Source organism: Polypterus senegalus, chromosome 2 (assembly GCF_016835505.1).
Source record: "Polypterus senegalus isolate Bchr_013 chromosome 2, ASM1683550v1, whole genome shotgun sequence".
In the NCBI taxonomy this organism is placed as follows: Eukaryota; Metazoa; Chordata; class Cladistia; order Polypteriformes; family Polypteridae; genus Polypterus; species Polypterus senegalus.
In genome coordinates this window covers 290,390,570-290,417,646 of record NC_053155.1, presented here as the reverse complement: position 1 = coordinate 290,417,646, position 27,077 = coordinate 290,390,570, and the positions used below count along the sequence as shown (strand labels likewise).

The window sequence follows — 27,077 nt, the reverse complement described above, 5'->3', positions numbered from 1 at the left end:
GCCAAAATCGGCTTTCTCTGCACCCTTAGAGAGGTTAAGAAACTCAAAAAATCAAGGAGAGCCTTGGAGTAGAGAGGCTGACTCTCCAAAACAATAGGAGCTAAATGAGGAGTTTGGGCATCTGATATGGATGCCTTTCTGCAGAGACCTCAGGGAAGACCCAGGGCCTGCTAGGAGGATTATATCTCCAAGATAGCCTGGGAACACCTTGGGATCCCATAGTATGAGCTGGCAAGTGTGACTGAGGAAAGGGATGTATGGGCCTCACTGCTGAGATTGTTGCTGCATCGACCTGATCTTGGCTATGTGGAAAATCCATGAAATGAATAAATGTTCTCTTCTAAACCTGGCCTATCCTATACCCCCCACCCCCAGTTTAAACAATCGTCATCTAACCCATTCATACGTCTCCTGAACACACTGGTGCCCCGCCAGTTCAAATGTAACCTACTGCAATGGAACAAGTCCCATTTGTTCCAAAAGGACTCCCAATGCCACATAAACCTCCATCCTTCTGTCTCACACCAAGACTTTTGCCATCCATTAAGCCTTATAATCTCCTCAGTTTTACTTGGACTTGTGCGTGGCACAGGCAGAACTTTGGAGAAGTCCACCTTGTCAGTTGTGTTCCTCAGCCTGGCACTTAACTCTTTAATTCTGGACGGCAGAACTGATAGCCTGCCCTATTGTATGGCATTTGTTCCAAGGACAATGACACATGGATCAAGCCAAGAGCCTATCCATCACTTCAGGGAGGTCTCTGACCTGTGTGCCAAGCAGTCCTCCACTCTCACAATCTCTCTCTTTCCGGGTACTGGTTTTGAGGTGGCCCATTGGGGCTCCTTTTGCCTGCCTACCACTTCAGAGTTTTCAGAATCACTCTCCAGCTCTGCAAGGACCTGAAAACGGTTCGACACTTCTAATTCTGGGGTTTATGCCCACAGAGTGTGTGCAGCCTATTCCTTGCTCTGATGTCTGACTGTAACCCCTCTGTGTGACCCACCGAGTGCGACCCAATTGCAGATGCTAGTTTAGAACACAAATAACCTTTCCTGTGCGGGTGGTAGGGAAAAAAAAAAGCAAAAAAATAAATAAAACCCTTCTAAAGGGAAAAAAAGCACATTCCAGCACAACACCTTAGCAGCAACCAAAAAATAATGTTTAGGAGCAAAATGTCTATTATAATTAACTGTAATACAGCAGTAACAAAAAAACACTCTGCACTCCCATCAGTTCAGCTCGGTCACTCTCACATAACATGAAACACATTCTCTAGGACCTGACCCTGAGTCGAACCCAACACTGCCAGGATAGGCCGTGGCACCCTGAACTGGCTGAAGCAGGTCTAATAATGGATGGTACAATACATGAAGGGTGGCACACACCTGGATATATTAGATTAGATAAATGGAAGGATGAAGACAGCAGGTCTCTTTAACCAGCGGTCACCAACTCCAGTCCTGGAGGCCCACCATGGCTGCAGGTTTTCATTCTAACCCTTTTTTTATTGAGTGCCCTGTTTGTGCTGCTAATTAACTTTATAATTTTAATTGACTTGATTTTTAAGATTTGTTCCCCTGAATTTCTTCCTCGTTCCTCTGAATTGCTTCATTTCTTTCCTTAAATGGCACCCAAACAGAAATGAAATGTGAAGTGAGGGAGCCAACAGAAGACCAACTAAGTCAGGGCCTCAGACTCCAACCAGCCTCTTAATGAGGTGCCGATTCTTGTCGTTAATTAAACCCGTTCTTTAATATCACGGCTCGTTGCTGCTCTTGTAGTGCATTAGCAGCCATTTCTGAAATTGTTGATTTTATCTTTCTAAGGGTGCTCTTATAATGTTTTGTGGGCCTGAGCAGACGGACGTTCCTCAGACCTTCATCTTTCTTTATTTTCAGATATTGTGTGATGGACACCAGTTGTTTTGGCTCAATTTGTATCTCGTTATTGTTTTTCTGCTATAATTAAGGAAAAAGAAACAATTAAGGGGTCTGAGTCTTCAACAGCAATCAAATAAAATGAATTCAAAAGAAGTTAATTAGGAGCATAAACAGGTCACTCATTAAGAAAAGGGTTAGAATGAAAACCTGCAGCCACGGTGGTCCCTCCAGGACCGGAGTTGGCGACCCCTGTCATAAACCAGGATATATATGTTAATCAAATGCTTGTAGCACTAAGAGTAAAGCAGAAAAAAAAAATCACATTATATATATTTTTTAAATTAGCATAAAAATTCTTTGTCCTCAGAATGTGAGTTGGAAAGGATCAATGCGTCTAAGAACATACTGTACAAGAACTCCTGAGGGTCACAAAGGGAGCTGAGGATTGTTTGGTAAAAACCTTCCAAATGTCTGCTCCAGCCTATGGGAAGACTTGCTGTCAACTCTAAAAAGTGCGCACGTTGTCATACTTCTTAAAAGTTTTCAATTTAAAATGATCTGAATAAGAATATACAGAAAATAACATGCTGATCAGTTTTGTAAAGTATACCAAACCAAGTGCAATGGCTGACAATATAGAATATGCTGAACCATTAAAGAGGGACTTGGACAGAATACAGATAAATGCAATACAAATAAATGTAAGATAGAAAGCAGAAGTAGAAACATATTCGATTTGAATGCACAATGGGAGGTTTGAAACTTAAGGACCTGGAAGGCGCAGTCGTCTCGGCGTTGTCTGTGTCAAGACAGAAGTGATCAAGAAGGCCAATAGGTTGTTAGATTATACTGCATATCACTCGCTGTTTGGCGTATAGGTCAAAGGAGGTAATGCTTTATTCATATAACTCACTAGTGAGGAAGCCTCATTTTGAATATTGCGTTCAGTTTTCATCTCCATATTAAAAAAAGACATAGCCACACTACATAAAGTCCAGAAAAAAAACAACACATTAGGTTCACTCTAGCACTGCACTGAGAGGTATGAGGAAAAGAATGAACCTTTTCAGTTCGGGCAGATGGAGATTAGCAAGTGACATGCTTGATGTATTCAAAACAAAGAAGGGCATTAGTACGGTGGATCCAGGCCATTACTTTAAAATTGTTATTTTGGAGAATTTGATTGAATGGAGGGCAGCACGGTGGCACAGTGGTAGCGCTGCTGCCTTACAGTTAGGAGACCGGGGTTCGCTTCCCGGGTCCTCCTTGCGTGGAGTTTGCATGTTCTCCCCGTGTCTGCGTGGGTTTCCTCCCACAGTCCAAAGACATGCAGGTTATGTGCATTAGCAGTCCTAAATTGTCCCTAGTGTGTGTGTCCTGCGGTGGGCTGGCACCCTGCCCGGGATTTGTTCCTGCCTTGCGCCATGTGTTGGCTGGGATTGGCTCCAGCAGAACCCTGTGACCCTGTCATTAGGATATAGGAGGTCGGAAAATGACTGACTGATTGAAAGGATTGGCAAGTCTGAGGCGTCTATTCTTATCAGAATTGTTCCAAAATCAAACCCCAGGATGCTGTTATGTGGTTAGGCACCAAATGGTGGGGAAAGTCCTGGATGTCTATGTAGAGTGGCAGCAGAAAATGTGTGACATCCGTTTAGCAGGAGCATAAGCTGAAATGAGGAAACAATGTCATCTGGAGAACTCAAGAGGCAGCACCATAGAGTAGCTGGAGGAGTTCTACTGTAAGCTGAAGGAGTCTAAAACCAGAAGCAACAGGCATCGCACACAATTCCCTTTCAGCTTTTCACCTTTCCCTCCTGTTGTTATGATTATGCTCAAAAAGCAAAAATGAACCAATAAAGCCACAAAAAATATTTAATAAATTTATTAATTCAAATCAAAGAAAGTAAGAACTGACACCAAACTAATAATTTACTTTCAACAGAATTGAGCAAAAACAAGGAAACAAAATTGGCAAAACATATGGAAAAAAAGTAAATGGCGCTCTTGTATAAAGAGGCTAAAGCAAAAACCAAAGGGGAAATGAAGAAACAAATCAAAAGGCACACAATACCACAGTCAACACAAAATCCAAAATTAACAACAACTAAAGTACAAAAGCAATATTTAAAGAATCAGACCATAAGAAACAGACACAAGCTAGCGCCACTGTGACTGGCGGGCAGGCAGGTATCTTATAGAGGAGTCTCAGATAACTGTGACCCTAATGAAGACACTCCAGAATTAGGGTAAGTCTCCGAAGGCACAGAACGTAACTGGAGATGAAGGATCAGGAGAAAATAAAAACAAAATCAAATGCTAACAAAACTATGTTTAGAGAGGAGAGGAAAACGACAAATACTGAGAAAAAACGTGAACAGTGACGAGGCACAGGAATCTTAACACTTGTGTGCCCAGCCAAACCATTAAGATCTGTCTTGGGTTCTGAAGCACATGGGACTGAAGCACCTTGTGTTGTGACAAAAGCATCAGCCAAAATTAATTTCGTGGACACTTACACAAATGGAACATTTCTTCCCCTGTTTAAACTAAAAACATTTTAAGTGCCTTGAGATGACATACCTGAAAGAACATTTTAAACATTAAACTTGTTACGATACAAAACATGCAAATCTGTTCATGAAAAAGGAAATGTGATTTTATGTTGATGTATTATCGTCTTAACACAAGAATTGTCACGGCCAATGCCAATTGGTGTTGCATTGTTAAATCTTTAATTATTCTATATGATCAGTGTGCATGTCTTCCTACTGCTGTCCTCTGATTTTTACTAAATTGCTGCATGTCAAATGTTCATATTGCTGCAATTCTGAAATTATACTAAGAAAATGTCATTGCTAGTCAAACGATTTGCGAGCTACAGGTGATTTAAAATCCTGGACATACAAACAAACAGCCATGGTTGAGTATTATATATAAAGATATTTATTTTTACATGAAAAACCCCAAAAGCATAAAAGCAATGCCCATGAATGTTGGTACCCAGATGTGAATCTCTGTCTCTCTCATCTGGCTTGCATTTGTCTACATTTCATATCTCTTTTTCTCAACAGATCCTCTCCTGCCACTGTTACCAGCATTACGGAACACAGTTTCCCAGGAATTACTTATTATAAAAGTATAAAATAATCAATTTATAATCAGTTTTAAACCCGATTATAAAGTCACTTGAAATGGCAACACAATGTACTCGGACAACACAAAGTTGACGTGGGGAATGGAGAACATGTGAAGAAGCTCACAGTGGACGGAGCATTCAAGCCCTGAGTGAAGAGTACAGCAGTGGACAGTTCCTCACTTTCAAAGTTTTCACAACCACGGTAGACACAACGATGTATATAAATGCAGGAATAAATGGTAGGCCTTCTTTGTGAAAATGTACATGGGGGTTGACTGTAAATGAGGCACATTGTAGGAGTGAAAAATAAAACTACTTGAGTACGGCTGTACTGAAATGCTGGTGTATGTGCTGAATTACATACACACACAGTCACATGTGCTGAACCACATGAATGTTTTGATGGCAGAGGAATACACACGTAAAGAAATCTGACTGTTTATCATATCTGCTGTGTCTGTGAAACTGGTAAATTCATTTGCACATCGCTCCATCCAAAATGTGCCATCTCGCGTGTTCTCCATTTCCCATGTAAAACTGATGCTAGTTGTGCACTTCGTTTACTGACAGCTTGACTGCTGCATGACACTTGGCACACTCCCTCTACAAAACAGCACATAAAATGAAACAGGGGCTGCCTGCCCATTGTGAAAAGACATTCAAAAAGACAGACACTGACGAAGTGCAGAGAACAAAAGGATTCAGACAGCACCTGGCATAATCTTGGCAGTGTCGGTACTGAAAGAATGTTCTAGTATTAGAGGTAATGACTTTGCATATTGCCGGTTTGTGAAATGTGTGTCGTGAGTGTGCCAACTCCTTTAACAGCACCACACCTGCAAAAGGAAATAGGAAATGTGTTTAATGTCAGTGTATTCTTATTTTCAAGTAACGTCTTTGCTTTGTACGGGAACTATGGGCAACAGGCCTGTCCCTTAAAAATACAGCTTAAGGTGCTGTGCAGTAAATCCTGTTTGGCAAGGCAATGCTGGCCCAGACCCTGCCAGTGTGCACTGAATTAAGTAATGCATGTGTAAAAGCTGGCAATCTGAAGCAGGAAGGGAGATCACTGAAATAACTTCTGTTGAGAGTATCAGAGTAGCAGAGCGTTAACACGTGTGCTGATGGCTAAAGACGTGCGCCTGTTTGTCTGAGTGTTCAAATAACCCAATACATGTGTAGCTTATTTAAAAAGAGACTACATATCTGCCTGAAAGGTACACACAATTATGTCAGTAACTACTGAAACCTGCAGAATTTCTAATTATAACCTGCCATGGATTTGTGGTTATACCAGCCACTCAAGTGTCCAAATGAAGATATGCCCAACACAATGACCACCTGCAAGAGATAATTCTGGCGTATTGTTGGGTGCCGCTGTTCGACTAGTGGTGAAACATTACAAACTACATGTTATTTACATAGTTTTGCAGTTCCTCATTTATTGGAATGTTTCTCTTCACATTATATGTTACACTATATTTAAATTTCTTTATATCATTTTATTAAAAAAAAAACATTCTTGTAAATAAAAGTAACTCCAAGGGCAGACTTCTAGCTTCCCAAATTTGTCATTGCATGCATTTTTCTTGCACACATTTGTCAACCTTGCACCTTTCTCATGCCACCGTCATGACCACTTGGCTCTCTAGTATGTCTAAGAAAGATGAACCCAGCCTTTAAAGGGCTGAATTGAAAAGGGGCAGAGGGTCAAAACACTTAACAACACAATGCTGGTAAGCTCGGCAAACTTCACATTCCAGCTTAGCAGAACTCTATTAGAACAAAAGATATTACTGGGAACCAACCATGCGAACATAAGGCTTCATCTCCCAAGCATGAATGTTGGTGTTATCAATGATGATAGGGTTCAGGCCCTCCTCCATTGCCTCTCTTGCTGGAAAAATAATGCAATAAAACAAGGAAGATAATAATTAGAGAGAACACGAAGAACACACATTAACACAAACACAAAGCAACTGTATGAATAGATCATGAAATCACCTCTTTTCTTGTTCCACTCGTGGGCCTCCCTCAGCTCTCTTGCATTAAAATGATACCTGCCGAATTCATCTCGGAAAAAATCGTCTGTGCTAAAAATCTCAGCTGAGCCAAACTCATTTCTTATTTGCCTGAAAAAACAGAGAACACAAAAATAAACAAACAGTTCTTTTTCTTAATAGTTAATATAAAACATTATTCCCTGTTTTGATTTGTGGTGTACGGTGGAAAGACTAACAAATAGCACACAGTTTCTCTTTCATACCGTGACTGCGAGGTTTTTGTTTTCCGCTATCTCATTTAAAGAATTTTGGAGATAAACACTTAAAATGAATAACAACACACTCCAACATGCTGATTTCAAATTCGTTTCCTTCTCGAATACGTTTATTTCAATGTGGCACTACAATTCAGAGACACTTATTTACTGTAAATGCCACACAGGACAGACGGGCATCCTGACAACAACTGAGACGGAGTTCTTGCCCAGAGTGGATGCCTTAAAGGAACCTTCCTTCCTTTACTTCCTTCCATATCTCTCCCACTTTTTATACCTCCGATTGTCTCATTTCTTATTCTGTCCTTTGTAACTCCACTCATCCATTCTGCCTAATTTCTAACTTCTTCTCCTGTGCTCCCTTTACTGCCATTGTCTCAGCTCTATGCATCATTGCTGGTCTTAAACATCTTGCCTTTTAATTCCTGATGCCTTCTTCCAATTGTTCCATTCACGCTGCACTCTATGGGTTATCTCTGCATCTTGTTTTCCATCTCGGGCAACCACTGCTTTTAGGTATTTACCGTATATACTCACGTTTAAGTTCTCCCGCGGATAAATCAGGACTTGGTTTTACCGTATAATTTCCAGTATTTTGTAACGTTGGTCGTGTAAGTTGAATGCATAAAACTCACAATATTGGTCCAAGAGATTACGATATGCTAACGCCCGCCTCAGAGAGTGACCACGGAGAACACTTTTCTCTCTCTATTGTGCCTACATGACCACACGGTAATACCCAAACTATACCGAAGCGACATTTGCACTGTTTTGTGTATCTCACACCCTCATATACCTTTATCGTAAGAGCATCCCTTGTCTACGATGGAGTGTTCAATCAGAAGAAAATATGAAGCTGGTTTTAAATTAAATGTCATTAAAGTGGTGAAATAAATTAGTGAACTGCACTGCTGCAACAAAATTCAACGTGTCTAAGAAACTGCTGCGAGACTGAAGGAAGCAAGAAGACGTTAAAAAAAAAAAGGTTGTATTTTTGTATTGGTGTGTAAGTTGGGGTCTTATTTTTTGATCGATTTATTGGGTTTCAGGACCTGATTTATGCGCGAGTCTATACGGTAGACGTATCCTCTCTTTTCAGTAGCTCATCCTGCAGGCTAACTTGTGTATACCTCATCATTAAACCTCAAATGTTTGGTCTTCTTCCTATTTATCCTCAACTCTCTACCTTCCAAAGCCCTTCTCCATCCATCCCTAAATTTTCTTCTCCACTTCCTCGTTTTCCGGTGCTACACAACACTGTGTCATCAACAAAAAGCCTGCACCAGAGGGACTGGTCTTTTATCCCATGACTCAACGCTGACTACGAGTGCCCACCCTACCAATCCCAAATAGTGACGGACATTCCAGTTTTCCTGTAATTTGGAACATTTAGCAACTAATCGGCCTGCTCCTCCATAACAAAAACACAATCTCCCCTTGCTATGGCGCACTCTCTATGAATGTGTTAATACGGTTTTCTTAACCTCTGTGAACTGATAATTCTTTGAAATTAGAAGGAGTAAGAAAACAAATGATTTAACCAGTGCTTCCTTCTTACTTTGTTAGGTATAATCTTATCTTTTTTTTCTTTTTTATTGTAATCATTCCATACAAATAGATCAATTTTGATAAAAAATAGGATTGAAAACAAATCAACCCTCACCCCTGAGAAAGAGATCATGGCCAACGGAGTAAAACTTAAAAGTTTGTAAAAATACATCAATTGATGAGTTTAATAGGCGGATAAAGATAAATGGAGAAGAAAAAGAAATGGGGAGAGAATCTACATCCTCAGTGCTTTAAGAGCTTATTCAAAAATATCATTGATTAGATCCTGCCATGTTCTGCACAGATCCTCTTACTGAGAATTAGATTGTCTCCAATTTCAAATCATATAAAACATCAGTTAGCCTCTGACTTAAAAGAGGAGTTGAGCAAGAGAAGTCTGCGTGCCAATAGTGTAGTGAACGCAATCACAGTTTGTTTGTCCTTCTCCACTTTACGCCCATCTGTGAGCCCACCAAACACAACTGTTAATGGGTTAGGAGGGATTGGGACACCAAGGCTGCCTGAAAGGCACTTCAGAATTTTGTCCAGAATGATGTTAATTGGTACTCCGGTTTTCTCCCACAGTCCAAAGACATGCAGTTTAGGTGCATTGGCGATCCTAAATTGTCTCTAGTGTGTGCTTGGTGTGTGCCCTGCGGTGGGCTGGCGCCCTGCCCGGGGTTTGTTTCCTGCTTTGTGCCCTGTGTTGGCTGGGATTGGCTCCAGCAGACCCCCGTGACCCTGTAGTTAGGATATAGCGGGTTGGATGATGGATGGATGGATGGATGACGTTAATTTGGTGCAGGCCCAAAACATGTGACCCAGTGAGGCTGGGACTTGATTGCAGCGTTCACAGGATGGATCTTGCCCTGGAAACATTTTGGAGAGTTTTCAGCGAGACAGATGTGCTCGATATATCATTAGAGTTGAATAAATTGTATGCTTGGCACGTATGGAATTCTCTGCATTGCTCCCTTCCACTCCTTTTCTGATTTGTTGAGTGAGAGATCCTTTTCCCAGGTATAATCTTATCTTAAGTGTCAAGTTAACCACCTCCTGCAAAGTGTTTCATACGGCATTACTGGCCACTTTATCCTTCAATGGCCATTTCCAAACTCTGAAACGAACACATCTTAATTCCACTCTAAGTATGTTGCCGAAGTCTTAAATATAAATGAGAACAGAAGGGATGGCCGATGTCATTCAACTGGCTGCCCAGTTAGTAAAGAAATTTCAAAGGAAAGCTTAATCCTGTCAGAAGAAGAAGTGTTTGGCTGCAAGCTGAAAAGCAGCCGGCAGAGATTTAAAAATCCCCTACAGGCGTTTGGCTTGCTGAGGAAAGAGCAGTTCCTTAACAAAAGCCCCCGATGTACGTTCGTTCTCAACTCAACATGCTGCCGTCATGGAGAGCACATAACAAGGTGCTGAACAGTAAAAGGCAGGCAGTTCCTTTGTTTGGTAAATCTTTCATGTTCTCTCTGCTGCTAATGTCAGATGGTGGCACTCCTTTCTGTGCTGTTTTGAAACAACCGGTGACCAAAATAAACTACCAGGTGCAAAAGTGCCGGATATTCTGCACTGCGCTGTTGTGAAACAAACAGATTCAAGTAAAAAATTAACTGTAACTACAAAAAGACAAGTGCAGTAGCAAAAGTTGTTAAGGGGAACTAAAATGATAAAAATAACCAAAGATAAAAGAGGAACCAAAAATCAAAATCAAAAGAGTAACAGCAAGTGTCAAAGCAGGGTTCAAAATCAAAGTATAAGTACACCCTGAGGGAGCACATGTCAAATTCATCCCACTACTAACTGGCAGAACAGCACTGCCATGTGTAGCAATGACAGTGGCAGATAACACAGTAATAACGCAACACACGTCACATGCTTAAAAAAAACAGCCCAGCAACTCGGAAAAGCAAAGAGACAAAAAGGCGTCACCTGTTGGAATTCAAAATGGCATTGCAGTAAAACCAACACTAAAGACATTAACATAATGTACCGGAATTATTACGCCAGACGTCTAAACAATCTTGGTGCATATATTCTGTTCTTTTACTCTTCTTTATTAAATTGCAATGCACACAACCAGTTACATTTCTTATTCAGGGATGATAAAAGTCACCTTAACTTTGATATTTAATTAATTTATTGCTGGCAGCCAAGGCATTTGTTTAATACTCACTGAGTCGCTGTGCTCCGAGTATTCATTACACTTCACACTCATATAACCTTCCTATGAAACACGGTCATTTTATGTGCCAAATAAATTTTATTTTTACTTGTCTATAATTTGATCGATCGATACTTTATTAATCCCAAGGGGAAATTCACATACTCCAGCAGCAGCATACGGATACAAAAAACAATATTAAATTACTGTCGCTGAAGCTGCTCCTCTGTCTGGAGATGATACTGTTCTGTGGCTTCTTTATGATTGACAGTAGTCTGCTCAGCGCCCGTCGCTCTGCCACGGATGTCAAACTGTCCAGCTCCGTGCCTACAATAGAGCCTGCCTTCCTCCCCAGTTTGTCCAGGCGTGAGGCGTCCTTCTTCTTTATGCTGCCTCCCCAGCACACCACCACGTAGAAGAGGGCACTCCCCACAACCGTCTAGTAGAACATCTGCAGCATCTTACTGCAGATGTTGAAGGACACCAGCCTTCTAAGAAAGTATAGTCGGCTCTGACCTTTCTTACATAGAGCATCAGTATTGGCAGTCCAGTCCAATTTGTCATCCAGCTGCACTCCCAGGTATTTATAGGTCTGCACCCTCTGCACAGTCACCTCTAAAGATCACGGGGTTCATGAGGGGCCTGGGCCTCCTAAAATCCACCACCAGCTCCTTGGTTTTGCTGGTGTTCAGGTGTAAGTGGTTTGAGTCGCACCATTACAGTGGCCTCTTGACTTACGAACTCAATTCATTCGCAATGGCTGGCTGTAACTCAAGTTGGTTGTAAGTCAAGACTATTTTTCCCATAAGAAATAATGGAAATACCCATAATGTCTATTTCCGGCGCCGCATCCGAGTGGCAGCCTTTCCAGCAGCTCCATATATGACTTTATCTTTTTACCTTTTTATCTCTATTTTTCTCTATTTCACTGAATTTTATTTTTATTTTTTTCATTTTTATCAGTATACTGCTGCTGGATTATGTGAATTTCCCCTTGGGATTAAGAAAGTATCTATCTATCTATCGAATGCATACTTAACCTTTTCATAATAAAAAAAAGGGTTGCATAATGTGCATAATTTACCAAAAACACCAATAATTTTTCTAATGTACTAACCAAAAAGTTATAAAAAGTGCCTAGCCTACCAGAAACAACAATTTCATTCTGTACTCACCATTTAAGTTGACATCTTTGGCTTGCAGGAAGGGAGAAGGAAGAGAATGAAATGGAAGGTGCTTATTGTTTGGATGGAGCTTCCTTATATAAATCTTTTCTTTGTAAAATTGTCAAGATGGTGGATTTCGACATGCTGTACATATTAGCGAGTTCGGTCACACGAACACCACTCTCATAGTTCTGCACAATTTCCTCTGTTTCTATTGCGACCACTTTCTTTACCTTCTCTTCCTTCCTTAGCTTCTTTTCTAGCTTTTTGGGGGCCATTTTGATAGCAATTATCAAAATAAATGATATAAATCACTGCACTCACCGAAATTACGTCCACAAACACATGTATCTGGGCTCCGACTGTCGCTTACGAACGCTCTCGGCTGTTTGTTAACAATCGCACAAGTGAATACACGTGACCGCATTCGGGTCGTAACGCAAGACGTTGGTCGTAATTCAAAACAAAAAATTCTGCCCGTAAACCAAGTTGTTCGCATATCAGGCCAGTCGTATATCGAGGGTCGACTATACTCGTTTTACTTTTTTATTATGCATTCTTGAGTTTTGTATCCATTACACTGGACAACACAGACTTTTCTTCCTGAACCCTTCTGGCTGTGCATCTTACAGATTTTCGGCTGCTGATCACAAAAACTCACCGTTACATTTTCCTGTCAAGTACCGTTTTACTGCTGTTGCCTATTTTTGTGATTTCTCCCCATATTATAATTATACAAAAACTACATCTGGAACATCTGGGGAGATCTAAAGGTAATGGCACTTCAGCTTAGACACACCAAGTCCCGTTGTTTTATTTGTGCTGAAGAGTCGCGTTACATTAAAAAGAACTGGCTGCTCCATCAGCATTTGGTCCCAGGGAAGAAGAGTGTGGCACATAAACCGTCTGTCGACCCAACAAGGATATCTTCCTAGAAAACTTGGACTGATAAAAGGTTTTGTGAAAGTGATGAACAAGGAAGGTGGAGGACTTCAATACCTGAGACAGACGTTTTCATGAGTAACTGATTAAGGAACGTTCTGCTGGTCCACAAATCAGACACGTCAATGACGAGCAGCTTAAAGATTTGCTAGTGGGGCTGGAGGAAATCTAAAACCATTCAAGGACGTTGTTGAGAATTTTTTGGCAATTACCGAGCACCAAACTATCATTTATTTAAACCAGTAATATTTTAAAATGACAGAAAGTGTTAGCACTCCCTGGCTTTTGTGAGCCCACCAACACTGAACTCCTTACATGTCAGAGCACCACAACTGCTTACCTGTTCAACCCTGGCACTTGTGAATTTTGGTCGTCTGTAACCCCCAATGACAGCATCAAGGGGAGATAACAGCTGGAGCAGCAAGGGCACCTCGGGGAACTGCGGTGTTCATCTTTGGTTTACTTTTATTGGATCTCCTACCAAAGCCCAAGTGTGGTTTGTGCTGAATGCTTTCTTAATACAAGTACGACATTATCATGTGTCACGACTGTTTTTGTTGTTTAGTCACCGTTTTGACTTTGAAGCGATACCATAACCAGAACAGCACTGAACCTGCTCCATTCTGGCAGATTGTGTGACACAAAACCACAATAATGTTGAGAATCACAGCTCGCTACTTCTATAGAATGGAGGCAATCAAAGAAATACAGTGGTGTGAAAAACTATTTGCCCCCTTCCTGATTTCTTATTCTTTTGCATGTTTGTCACACAAAATGTTTCTGATCATCAAACACATTTAACCATTAGTCAAATATAACACAAGTAAACACAAAATGCAGTTTTTAAGTGATGGTTTTTATTATTTAGGGAGAAAAAAAAATCCAAACCTATATGGCCCTGTGTGAAAAAGTAATTGCCCCCTGAACCTAATAACTGGTTGGGCCGCCCTTAGCAGCAATAACTGCAATCAAGCGTTTTCGATAACTTGCAATGAGTCTTTTACAGCGCTCTGGAGGAATTTTGGCCCACTCATCTTTGCAGAAGTGTTGTAATTCAGCTTTATTTGAGGGTTTTCTAGCATGAACCGCCTTTTTAAGGCCATGCCATAGCATCTCAATTGGAGTCAGGTCAGGACTTTGACTAGGCCACTCCAAAGTCTTCATTTTGTTTTTCTTCAGCCATTCAGAGGTGGATTTGCTGGTGTGTTTTGGGTCATTGTCCTGTTGCAGCACCCAAGATCGCTTCAGCTTGAGTTGACGAACAGATGGCCGGACATTCTCCTTCAGGATGTTTTGGTAGACAGTAGAATTCATGGTTCCATCTATCACAGCAAGCCTTCCAGGTCCTGAAGCAGCAAAACAACCCCAGACCATCACACTACCACCACCATATTTTACTGTTGGTATGATGTTCTTTTTCTGAAATGCTGTGTTCCTTTTACGCCAGATGTAACGGGACATTTGCCTTCCAAAAAGTTCAACTTTTGTCTCATCAGCACTCAGCACTTCATCTCCCTGCACAACAGCTTTTCACATTACATTACTTTAGATGCTTTCTACTCTAAAGACCAAATCACAGTAAGCTTTTCGTGCTGTGTGTTTAGTTTAGTTTTCATTTCTTCACCTATTTATGTGAGAATTCACACAGTGGATAGAATACGTTCCCTTACCATGACAAAAACTGTAAAAAGATTATACGATCAAACAATTATTTCCAGATTCCTTTTCTTGTCACAAACATGTACTGGAAACACGGAAGGCGCGGATCAAAGCTCGACAGGCGTCTTGGCTTGAGTAGTGCACGTATTTGGTACGTTTTTAAGCTTTTCCTTCATCCCTCATTCTGTCCATTGTAAATCACCAGTGTGGGCGAAGTACTTTATTAAACTTGGAGAAAGCGATTAACTATAGAACACAATTTTGTGTGGCAAATGCATAAATACAATATTTGTCAAGAAATACCCAGCCCTTTAAGGTAGAGCACTTCAAACAGTTCTCAATACTTTTCAGTGGGACTTTTTACATTTTCAAAACTTCGGTTCACGAACGTCTCAGATCACATACAAATCGGGTTACGACCAAAAAGTTTGCCAAACTATTACATCTGTACACGACCACACACTTGGGTGACAAACAAGCCAGTTTCTCTTCCTGTTCATACGCTTTGATGATTTCCAAACGTGTTCAGTCTCTCCCTGTGCAGCGAGCGAGAGTGAGAAGGCAGTTAAAGAATGCACCAGGCTTGTTTTTAAAGAGACTGCTTTGAGCATTGTTTTAATCTCATTGTATTTAATGAAGACTTTTTTCTATTGGATTTTAACCTCCACTTCAATTGTTTTTATGGGATCATTTATTTATTGAAGGATTCTGAAAGCACTGCACTTTATTTAATTTGGACTTTGTTTTTGATTGTTGTTTTGTTGATTTAAATAAAAGCACTTGGCACTTTTTGCACTATCCGATTGCTCCACTGTTGTTCCTCACTGTCGTGCTCATCGGTAACATTTACCGACGGTGACGGGTTTAAGGGCTCCCTGAAGTGAGATGGGAGCATGTAGCCAACCCGAATCGTCACAGACTTTACCTCAAAACTGTAATCTCCTCTCCACCCAGTTCCTCCTCACTTCCTTCATGCCAGAACTCGACTCATGGAAGGTTAGTTTTCTTGGTTGTTTATGGTTAGTTTTCGTATAAATTACAATCTTTCAAATGTTCATTTTTTTCCCTGTGCTTAAAACTCATTAAAAAAAGTGTTTACAGAGAGCAGTACATAAGGCTGTAGTGTGAACTCTTGCAATGTTAGTTTTCTCTGTTCAAGGTTTTCTCAGTGTTATTCAATGTTTTTTACATTTAGTTTACTATTACACTGAGCATTCTATGGTATAATTAAATATTTTTGTGCTTAAAAATCTTAAAAAATACATATATTTACATACAGCTCGTACGGTCCAGAACAGATTCATTGTATTTACATACAATCCTATGGGGGAAATTATTTCAGGTCACGACCAAATCAGGTTGCGACCAGAGTTCTGGAACGAATTACAGTCGTGACCAGAGGTTTCACTGTATACCAACAAAAGCTGAACTTTACTAGCAGATGTCTTTGAAGAATAAATGCGCACTTTTCAACACAATCTGTTCACTGAGAGCCAAGATGTTTCATGCAGACAGACAGTCACGGATAATCACAGTCGGTGCTTTCACATTATCTGCAAAAGCACCTAAAAGGATTAGTGGCCATTTAATGAGCTGTGCCGACAGCAAGAAAACAAATAAGTGACAACGAACTTCTACTTTAATAGCAGCTTCTACTGTTTCAGTTTGTACTTCTCAGAAGTAAGATTGGGTTGAATGAACCCTTAACAGGCATGATGAAATACTTCAGACATTGTAAATGTCCCAGATTGTGACTTCAAAAAAAAAAAATAAACCCCCAGAGGAGGACATCTCTGACCAGCATAATAAAAATAGAACATGAATATTTCAAAATGGAGAAAAGAGGCATAACCAAAATGTCAGTCTGTTAACAGTCTTTCTTCAGCCATTATGTGTTATTCCGACTCAGTTACAGTTGTTATGCAGTTTGTCCAAATATGAATTCTGAAATTATTCAGCTCAGAACGACAGAAGCTTTGCAGTTTCAAGGTACGGAGGTCCTACATCCTCATTGTGGTGCTGAACTGGTGACACATCAACTGACAGTAGTGACGGCTGACACACGAACAATGCATTCCTTTGAAAAGACTCTTTTCCGTGAGTCATGTGAAGCAACTTGTCAGCCGAAACATATCAATTCAGTTGAGCTCAACAGGACCAATGTTAACATACACGCGTGTCCTGTGTGGCGTCGTCAGCGGCTTTTGTTTCGCTATTCCTGGTAGAGGTTTAAAGCGCATGCACAAGAATTGCCCAAATAAGGAGTCTCGATTTGGGAACAAGTCGCTACTCGAGAACAGTCTAAAGATTCCTGTCGATGTGCAAATGAATCATTACCCGAGGACAAGCTGCACAAGTCTCATTCACTTGTGATCCTGTAACTGAAAATCTTATTTTAAATGTGTTAGCATGCTGGAAACTGGACAATATCAATTGAATTATCTTGCTAAATAAATATACATAATACACACACATATTTAAAAAAAAAAGACAGGAATTAATAAATCATAATTTTGCGATGTGATAAGAGACTTTTTTATACACAATACATCAAATGAATCGACTTGCTAAAAACAGGCAGATAGAAAGAACTGAACTGCTCCTTACTAATCTGCAGACACGAGTAAGAATTTCACTGTACTCTGTGCATAGCACAATAAATACAATACAAACCGTCATTTTCATCTTACCTTATCTCCAACAGCCTGCCAACGCTATAAATATATTTGATTCTTGCCAAATCCACACAATAGAACAAGAAACAGAAACATACAAATATTCAACATAAGATCTATGAATAAAGTTATCAGCATTTCCTAATGTGCGTTATTCGTTCAACAGATGATGCAATAGCCACCACTCTCCATCTGGCTCTCGCTCATCTGGACAATAAGGACACATACATCTGAATGCTGTTTATCGACTTCAGCTCAGCATTCAACACGATTATTCCTCAGCAGCTGACAGAAATGCTGAGCCTGCTGGGACTGAACACCTCCCTCTGTAACTGGATTCTGGACAGTCAGTCAGGATTGGAAACAACATCTCCAGAACCACCCCACTGAGCACTGGAGCCCCTCAAGGCTGTGTGCTCAGTCCATTATTGTTCACACTGCTGACTCAGGACTGTGCAGCAACGCACAGCTCTAATCACATTATAAAATTCGCAGATGACACGACTGTGGTGGGTCTCATCAGCAACAACGACGAGTCAGCATACAGAGAGGAGATGCAGCGGTTAACGGACTGGTGTAAAGCCAATAACCTGTTTCTGAATGTAGACTAAAACAATGGAGATGATTGTTGACTTTAGGAAGACTAAGAGTGACCATCTGCCAATGAACATTGACGGCTCAACTGTGGAGGTCGTCAATAGCACCAAATTCCTGGGTGTCCACCTGGCAGAGAACCTCACCTGGTCCTACAACACCAGCTCTTTAGCCAAGAAAACCCAGCAGCGGCTCTACTTCCTGCGTAGGCCGAGAAAAGCCCATCCTCCACCAGTTGTTCTAACAACATCCTATAGAGGAACCATAGAGAGCATCCTGAGCAACTGCATTACTGTCTGGTTTGGAAATTGCACGGTCAGGGATTGTAAAGCCCTACAACAGATAGTGAAGACAGCTGAAAAGATCATCGGTGTCTCTCTTCCCTCAATCAAGTCACCAACATTGTGAATGACCCAACACACCCTGCACACTCACTGTTTACACTCCTGCCATTGGGAAAAAGGTACCGAAGCATTTGGGCCCTCACCACCAGAATATGCAACAGTTTTTTCCCCCCAAGCAGTCAGATTCCTGAACACTCATGAACTGATCTGATATCTGATATCTGTGTTCAGCTCTGCAATGTTGCACATTTGACTCGCATGCACCTTGTTATACACTATATTATATGTCTTTATGTTATGTGTCATGGATTCTTCATTGTCCTGTGTTCTATGTAGCACCATGGTCCTGGAGGAACGCTGTTTTGTTTCACTGTATGCTGTACTACTGTATATGGATGACATGACAATAAATACTCTTGAATTGAGGAACACCATTACAGTCCCGAATGAGACACACTACCTGAACGTGTGGGACTGTCAGTTACGGCACTACAGCCACGTGGCGCGATTCCCTGAGGGTGATCCTCACTGTTGAGGACCTGAGCGGTGGACCAGGCCAAGGGGGCGCCCACGTAACACCTGGCTGTGGCAGATAGACTGTCCTTTTCGGGGGTGGACTGGACCGCGTCTCTGCCTTGGGGGGTTGCCAACCAGGACCCTGAGCTGTTTCCTTGTGTGGTGGGTGCGGCAATGCGTTGTACCAGTGCATGACCCAACCTGACCGGATTACATTTCCACCTAAAAAGTAAGAAGTGCCCAAAACAGTACTTATTATTATATTTCACGTGTTTTTTTAACAAATATTATTGAATGGTACTTCAGATTCTCCTGGTTTATCTAAAGCAGTTCATCAGCAGAGTTTGACATTCAGGTTTGGGGAGAACCATAAAAACAGTCGGCTTTTTTAGTCACAAGCATAGCACTTCATACAGTTATTGACATCATACACTGCGTCATACACCATACATTATTCATAATAAGAAGTTACAATGTAAATCTCACTTCTAATAACACAAAAATACACAATTCCCGTTAACAACATTGAAATGACACTTTCTGTTGGTTTATTGAACTTGTGGCAAAATTAACACTTTTTTCTTTCAAAATAAATCAGTGTATGCATGGCATCAGGCGACAGGGTCTGGTCTGTTTTGAAAGACGGGCAGGGTAGGTGGGTTGGTGATGTTAAGTCGGGTGTCTATCTGTCGGTTTACCTGCCCACGTGTTGTCATTGTCTTGGATAAATGGGTATAGAAAAAGGATGGACTGTTGGAAAGCTGTTGTTTTTTATTCACTTTATCAAAGAGACGCTTATACGGAAGCATATTAATGTCACGGAGAAGAAAACAAGTGTATGTCAAGAATAAAGTCGACATTCCCACTTTAAACCCTTGATTTTGTCTCTCTCTAGTTTAACTTTGCCATTTTGTAAACTTCAGTTTAAAATCAATGTTTAATTTACTAGATTTTCTCAAACCCCGTAATAAGTTAATGTAGCACATTAAATACTTTGTGTTAATGTTTATTCATTTCATCATGCAAATAATATCAAGCATTCATCTTAGCATTCTAAATGTTCAGAGAGCAGGAATATCATGAAGTGAACGTATTTGGTGTGGCGATCGCCGCCTGCGCCCTCTCTCAGTGCAAGTGGTAGTCAGTTTAAGAATCGCGTATCGATTCTTGGGTCGGGGAACACAATACAAAGCATTTAATGTGCTACATTAGTTCTGACGGGGTTTGAGAAAATCTAGTACATTAAACATTGTTTTTTTAGATGAGGTTTATGACGTTCTACTTTAATGACAAAATAAACTACGAGAATAAAGTCGAAATGTCGAAAGAGAAGAGCGACTAGGCTGATTCCAGGTCTACAGGGGTTGAATTACGAGGAAAGATTAAGAAGGCTAACAGGATGTTAGGTTATATAGCGCCCTGATGTGTGGAGTACAAGTCCAAGGAGGTTCTGCTCAAACTTTATAATGCACTGGTGAGGCCTCATCTTGAGTACTGGGTGCAGTTTTGGTCTCCGGGCTACAAAAAGGACATAGCAGCACTAGAAAAGGTCCAGAGAAGAGCGACTAGGCTGATTCCAGAGCTATAGGGGTTGAATTATGAGGAAAGATTAAAAGAGCTGAGCCTTTACAGTTTAAGCAAAAGAAGATTAAGAGGTGACATGATTGAAGTCTTTAAAATTATGAAGGGAATTAGTACAGTGGATCGAGACTTGTATTTTAAAATGAGCTCATCAAGAACACGGGGACACAGTTGGAAACTTGTTAAGAGTAAATTTCGCACAAACATTAGGAAGTTTTTCTTTACACAAAGAACGATAGACACTTGGAATAAGCTACCAAGTAGTGTGGTAGACAGTAAGACGTTAGGGACTTTCAAAACTCGACTTGATGTTTTCTTGAAGGAAACAAGTGGATAGGACTGGCGAGCTTTGTTGGGCTGAATGGCCTGTTCTCGTCTAGATTGTTCTAATGTTCTTTATTATCGACATATATTTTTTTCCTTTCCGTGGTCCCAATACGCTTCCATACGTTTATGTTTATTAAATTGTTCGTGCCGTGTGCCTGAAGTTTCGTTCACAGCGCTGCTCAAATAGGCGGTACATCCGGGGATTCGGCGGGCGGGCGCGCGCATGCCGACTAAATAGGCGGGCACACGCGCGTCTTTCCCGACATTTAAAGAGCCGCCGGTCGGTTTGTTTTGCTGAAGCGCAGCGGCAGTTGGACGTGAAGACGCTGAAAGTGACTTCTCACGAACTACAGCTGGGTCTGTAAACTAATCCGTAACTTACACCGTAGAGGATGACTTTTATTGTTTTAAGGACAGGCGGTCGGTGTAGGTGAGAGTTGCTTAGGTTGGATGGATTTAATTATCGTATTCGTTGATTCTCAACATATTTACATTTTCTGTGGAATTAAAAAGAATACACTTTTGAAGAAAAAAATCCCCAACCCTTTATTGGAGATTTATTTTAGTAATCTGTTTGCGCCCCCAAACCCCTACTATAACAAGACTCAACAGCCAACAGTTGAGACACAAGACAGACCCTGATCTGCACCCTTAAACTTGATTGAATATTAAAAGACGACCCCATATGTTGACCCTGCGAGGCTACAAGCGAGCGTCATTGTCGCCGCGATGCTGAAACAGACCAACGACTCGTGGGGGCGGCTGCAGCATTCAGAAAAAAATAAAGGAAAAATATTTAAAAAACAAAAAAAAAACACACAATACTAAACCAATGACGCCCGATTGCCTTTCAGTTTCGTTTCTGCCTGCCGTGTCCGAGGGGAGGGGCGTCCCTGACATCTCATTTTATTTCATCAGATGAACTTCATTCACCCAAACAGATAATTTAAATACTTGGAGCAGCTGAAACATAAAAAACAAACAAAGACGGCGACCACCTGGGCAAATAACACAATCAATCAACAGATAATTAGAGAGATAGATATGGCACAGAAACTGATGGAAAAAAACAAACAAACAGCTAAGCATTTAGTTTAGTAGGTCGGGAGAGGAGGAAGCACTGAATGGTGGAATGAACGGCAGACTAAAGAGCTCCAATTGAGCGTTTCCTGGAGGTGATTTTTCATAATGGCATTTAAATTTGCTGTCATCCTCTTTTCTCCAGCAGCTCTCAGTGTGTCCAGGGTTGTGTCCTGTGATGGCTTTCCTGACGACTGCTCAGGCTTTGTGCTTCCTTTGAGCTCAAGTTGCGTCCCCAGGAGACTGCAGGGTAGAACCACAGTGGCCACCATGGACTGGCAGAACATCTACCCACATCAAAGGTCGTACAGCGCCGATGTGTTGCCAATCTGCCAGACATCTGAAGTCTGTTACTGCTCTGTGGATGACACCATCAACATGGAGCACCCGGACTGTAAAGGACCTTATGCCAGAATACTGTTTGTTGACTTCAGATCAGCTTTTAACACTCTTGTCCCTGAGCTGTTTTTAAGTAAACCTCTACAGACTGAACTGAATCCTTCCATCTGTAATTGGATTTACAGTTTTCTGATAAACCAGAAACAATACGTTTGTGTGGGGGTCCCACCTCTCTGACTGTCTCCATATTAACACAGGTGCCCCTCAAGGCTGTGTACTTTCCCCCCTACTTTATTCCTTGTACACCAATGACTGCAAGTCCGCCAATCCTTCAGTTAAAATCATTACGTTTGATGATGACACCACCATTATTGGTCTAATTACTAATGGCAATGAAACACCTTATAGAAAAGAGGGGTCTCATCTTGTGTCTTGGTGTGCTCCCAACAACCTAGTGCTCAATGCCACCAAGACAGTGGAAATGGTCATTGACTTTCACAAACAGCAGTTACAACCTCTCCCACTAGAAATGAATAATTCTTTGGTCAATATGGTGGAATCCTTCAAATTTTTGTGCACAACTATCACAAACTGTCATTTGGGACACAAACTGTCATCTGGGACATTAACACCACTTCCATGAGTAAAAAGGCACAGCAGCAATTGTACTTCTTATGCCAACTAAAGAAATTAAATATTTCTCAACCAATCCTAGTTCAATTTTACAAAGCCATAATTGAAAGTGTAATCCCATTCTCCATTGTTGTCTGGTTTGGTTCAGCAATGGCACACTCCAAATTTAAATTACAGCGTGTTGTGTGACCTGCTGAGGAAATAATTGGCTGTCCTCTTCCATCTGTGGCAGACAAGCACACGTCTCGTGCCACTGATCATGTCAAGAGGGCTCATCTCACCCGTCATCAGTTATTCCAAAAACTCCCCTCTGGTAAACAGTTCAGGTGAAATAAAACTAAAACTAACAGACACCAGAGCCATAGCCCTCTAAGACCAGTAACGTAGCCCGTCTTTCTGTTTCTATCCAAGTGTTCAGTCAGCTACTGTATGAAGGTGTGCCTGTGTACAGTTCTATGTACATGTATGTGTGGACACCTGCATATTCACTACACACTCACACTCTCACTTGCACATCTCCTTTATTATTGTAATTTTCTGCCACTGTAAGCTATTTATGTTACTTTCATGTGATGTGATGTTCCGTTATAAGCAGCTCCAAATCTACCAAGTCAGATCCGCACACATTAAGTACTGGCGAATAAAAGTGACTCGGATTCCCCTTTAACCGTCTTTGAGGGCGACCACCTCGTCTGTGAAGGCTCTCGCTGTGGGGTCTCTGATGTTGCCTCGGCCTCGTCTGTTTTTAGGTCTCTGCTCCAAGAGGGATAAAGCCCACACTGGTGCATTTAACATTTGGCAGCCTTCAATTTAATGAGGTGGTCTCTCCTTTGTTGTATGCATCACTGCCCATTGCCAGGGCCGTCTTAGCGAATGGCAGGCTCCAGGGGCGGAGGTGCCCTCTCTTGATGCCTATGTATTGTATCTTTCTGTTTTGCTATCAAAACGGGGGACTCAGCGCACTGCTTTGCTCAGGGGTCCTATGATGCTGGTAAGACGACCCCAACCATTGCAATCCCAAATTGAACTTCTTTCTTACAATCACATGCCATTTGTACTCCCAAGATTTTTTAAACTGACAGCATTTAAAGGCGTAACAATAAGTTGAGGAAATTTAAAGATGAACAATTTCAAATCAAATCACTGGAAAATGCGTGGCACGGTGGCGCAGTGCTCAGGGTCGTTGTGCACACGTCGGGGTCTCCCTCTACATCCATGCCGTGTGCCGTCCAGTAGACGGACTAATCCACCTCTTGAGTTCAGAAAGATGGCGTAGTCCCCATTGATGCGTTTTGTCAAACCGCACACTGCAAACGGGGCCGCCGAGTCGGAGCCCACCCGAGCAGCGGTAGGCGCGGTGCAGGACCCGAGTGTGTCCGGGGTGCAGCTCCGCCTCTCTCACGATAATCGACAATTAAAGTGTTTGCTTTTCTGACCCGTGGCGACACCGCTGTTATTTATTTATTTATTTTTATATGGTCTGCCCAACAATGTGTCACAATAACTACGAACTGACCCGCCGTGAGTGTGTGAGAGCGCGCGCGCGTGTCCTGCGAGTGGCTGGCGTCCCGTCCTCGGCGTGTTCTTCCACAAACAACGACGGAACGCGCGCGGCCGTTAAACGGACTGACACACAAAAAGGCGGCCCGTACATCACCGAAGATGCTCTCCAAAATGAAGTGTGTCTGAAGAGGCGAAAAAAACAAAAAACAACTCACGACGACTGACGGCGAAGCGCCCCCTTACCTGGCCAGCGTGGATTTGCCCGAGCCAGGCAGACCCCGGAGGATGAAGAGTTTCGGTCTGTCCCGTCGGCGCCGACCTCGGTGTCGGTTGTTGGCCCGCAGGCTCAGGTTTCCCATCAGCTCTTCCAGGCTCATCGTGTCCGCACGACAACCCTCGAAGTCGACAATGAAATGAAGGTTCGCGCCTGAAAAGGAAAAATAAATAAATAAATAAAATAAGCAGCGCGAGTGCCAGAGCGGAAATGACGCCCTGGTGGGATTGGCTACACCCCACAATAAAACGCACCAATGACAGCAAGCGGGCAGCGAGCCCCATGAAGTTGTGAAGTCTGAGCTGCGGCAGATTTGGACTCCTCGCCCTTTTATTTTCTGGTGTCCGGAGAACCTCGCGGGTTGCTCTTGTAAAATCAGCGGTTCATGTAAGACGACATTCGCCGTCCCCGTCCCGAGTTTCAGTCCATCCAGTCCTGAAGCCGCTCAGCCCACGAGAGTCAACAAGAACAACATTTATTTCTATAGCACATCTTCATACAAATAATCCGTGGTGGAAAGAGTACTGAAAATGTGTACTTAAGTACAGATACTATTACATTGCTGAAATAACACTCAATTACAAGTAAAAGCACTAGTGTTAAAAAAGTACTTAAGGACAAGAACAAAGGGCTCTTCTCAAAAACTACTAGTTAATTTTTAGCCGTTGATATTTAATGAATTATCAATAACCACGGAGTCAAATCGATGAACCCTGTAGAAAACCGCTTCTTCAAACATTTCTACATTACTGATGAAGTATATGAATGGATCAAATTCAGGAAATTTGTGTTCTAAACAATGAAACAAACAGGAGTTTTGCCTGTAGTATGAACATTTACCAGAGCACTGCAAACAAACAACCGGCCAAAGGCCTTAAAGCCTTGGACATAATAAACACGTCTTGGACAGTTCACTTTCAGAAAAAGCGGATTTTCAAAGTCTGCTTCATCCTCATCTACCTCTGCATCGTTCTGTACTCCAAACGGACAGAAAGCTTTGATAAAGTTGGATCCGCCATCAGTTGTCGTCCTTACGACTTTGTGATCTTGTATCGGCAATGGACATCATCATCAAGAGCACTAGCAATCATGTCAAATGTGTGAGACCCTCTCAATCTTTTGCACGCTAGTGCTGCAGGTCTTCTTTCCAAGGAATCTTCCTCTACCCAGAGGCAAGTGACACCAAGGTAACGTCTCTGATGAGATGAACAACAATCAGTGGTGGTGGCAAGAAATGTGGCTTTACCCAGCTCTGCAATTATTGTTGTCTTCATGTCATCAGCAGTGTCAGTGCGAACGGTGGACCTTGCCTTGAGGTTGCAATGTGGTGATTAATTATTTGAAAGCTGGCTGTTCAGCCATTGCAGACGGCTGTAGACCTGCACATATGAAACTGACGATAAGCTTGTCAACAGCTGCTTGAGGGTCACGTTTGCTTGCAGCTGCCGACATCACATCTTGCTAAGAGCTTGTTTGGTGTGACTGTGGTCTTCTGTTGACGACTAGCTGATGTCACAACCATGTCATGGTACTACTGATCAGTCTTTGATGGATGTTTTATTTCTGGAAAGATCACAGAGGAATTATACAAAGGAAAATATAAATGATATCCAAACTATACACTGTGTGCACAATTATTAGGCAAGTTGTATTTTTGAGGATTAATTTTAATATGGAACAAACACAGTGCTATCAGTCAATCCAAAATGTTAATAAACCTGAAACCTGAATGTTTCACAACGGAAATGTGAGTGTGAACATCATCAGGGAATACATATGTGCGCAATTATTAGGCAACTATTAGTGTGCAGATTTATTATGCAACTAAAGGAAAAATGAAAATTTTCCCATCTCACTTGTTTATTTTCATCTGTTATAGTGAGAATAATAAACAAACACCTCAAAATTTACAAATAAACATCTCTGACATTTAAAAAATAAATCAATCAATCAATCAATGACCAATATAGCCACCCTTCTTTCCAATAACAGTCATAAGCCTTTCCATTCATGGAGTCTGTCAGTTTCTTGATCTGTTGACGATCAGCTTTTTGTGGAGCAGTGACTACAGCCTCCCAGACACTCTTCAGAGAGGTGTATTGTTTTTCTCCCCCGTAAATCTAGCGTTTAAGAAGTGCCCACAAGTTCTCGATAGGGTTTAGGTCAGATGAGGAAGGGGGGCCATGTCATTATTCCTTCATCTTTAAGGCCTTTACTGGCTGGCCACGCAGTGGAGAACTTCGATGCAAGTGATGGAGCATTGGCCTGCATACAAATCATGGTCTTTTTCCTGTATCACTGTTTGAAGAAAGTGTCTTCGAAAAACTGGCAGTAGGTTTGGGAGTTGATTTTGAGTTCATCTTCAATGCAAAAAGGTCCAACTAGCTCATCTTTAAAAATACCAGTTCATACCAGTACCCCACCTCCAT

General features: G+C 41.6%; 1 protein-coding gene across 1 annotated transcript in view; it reads right to left on the bottom strand.

Moving 5' to 3' along the window:
- The window catches only part of LOC120523989 (NEDD4-binding protein 2-like 1), a 34,587-nt gene extending 9,669 nt beyond the window's left edge, over window positions 1–24,918 (bottom strand). The window contains exons 1-4 of the mRNA XM_039745754.1: window positions 24,903–24,918; window positions 24,618–24,801; window positions 7,024–7,151; window positions 6,828–6,916 (exon numbers count right to left, since the gene is read on the bottom strand). Of these exons, the coding sequence (XP_039601688.1) occupies window positions 6,828–6,916; window positions 7,024–7,151; window positions 24,618–24,751 (351 nt within the window). The 5' untranslated portion in view covers window positions 24,752–24,801; window positions 24,903–24,918. The remainder of the gene's footprint in view (window positions 1–6,827; window positions 6,917–7,023; window positions 7,152–24,617; window positions 24,802–24,902) is intronic.
- Between the last annotated feature and the right edge of the window lie 2,159 nt (window positions 24,919–27,077).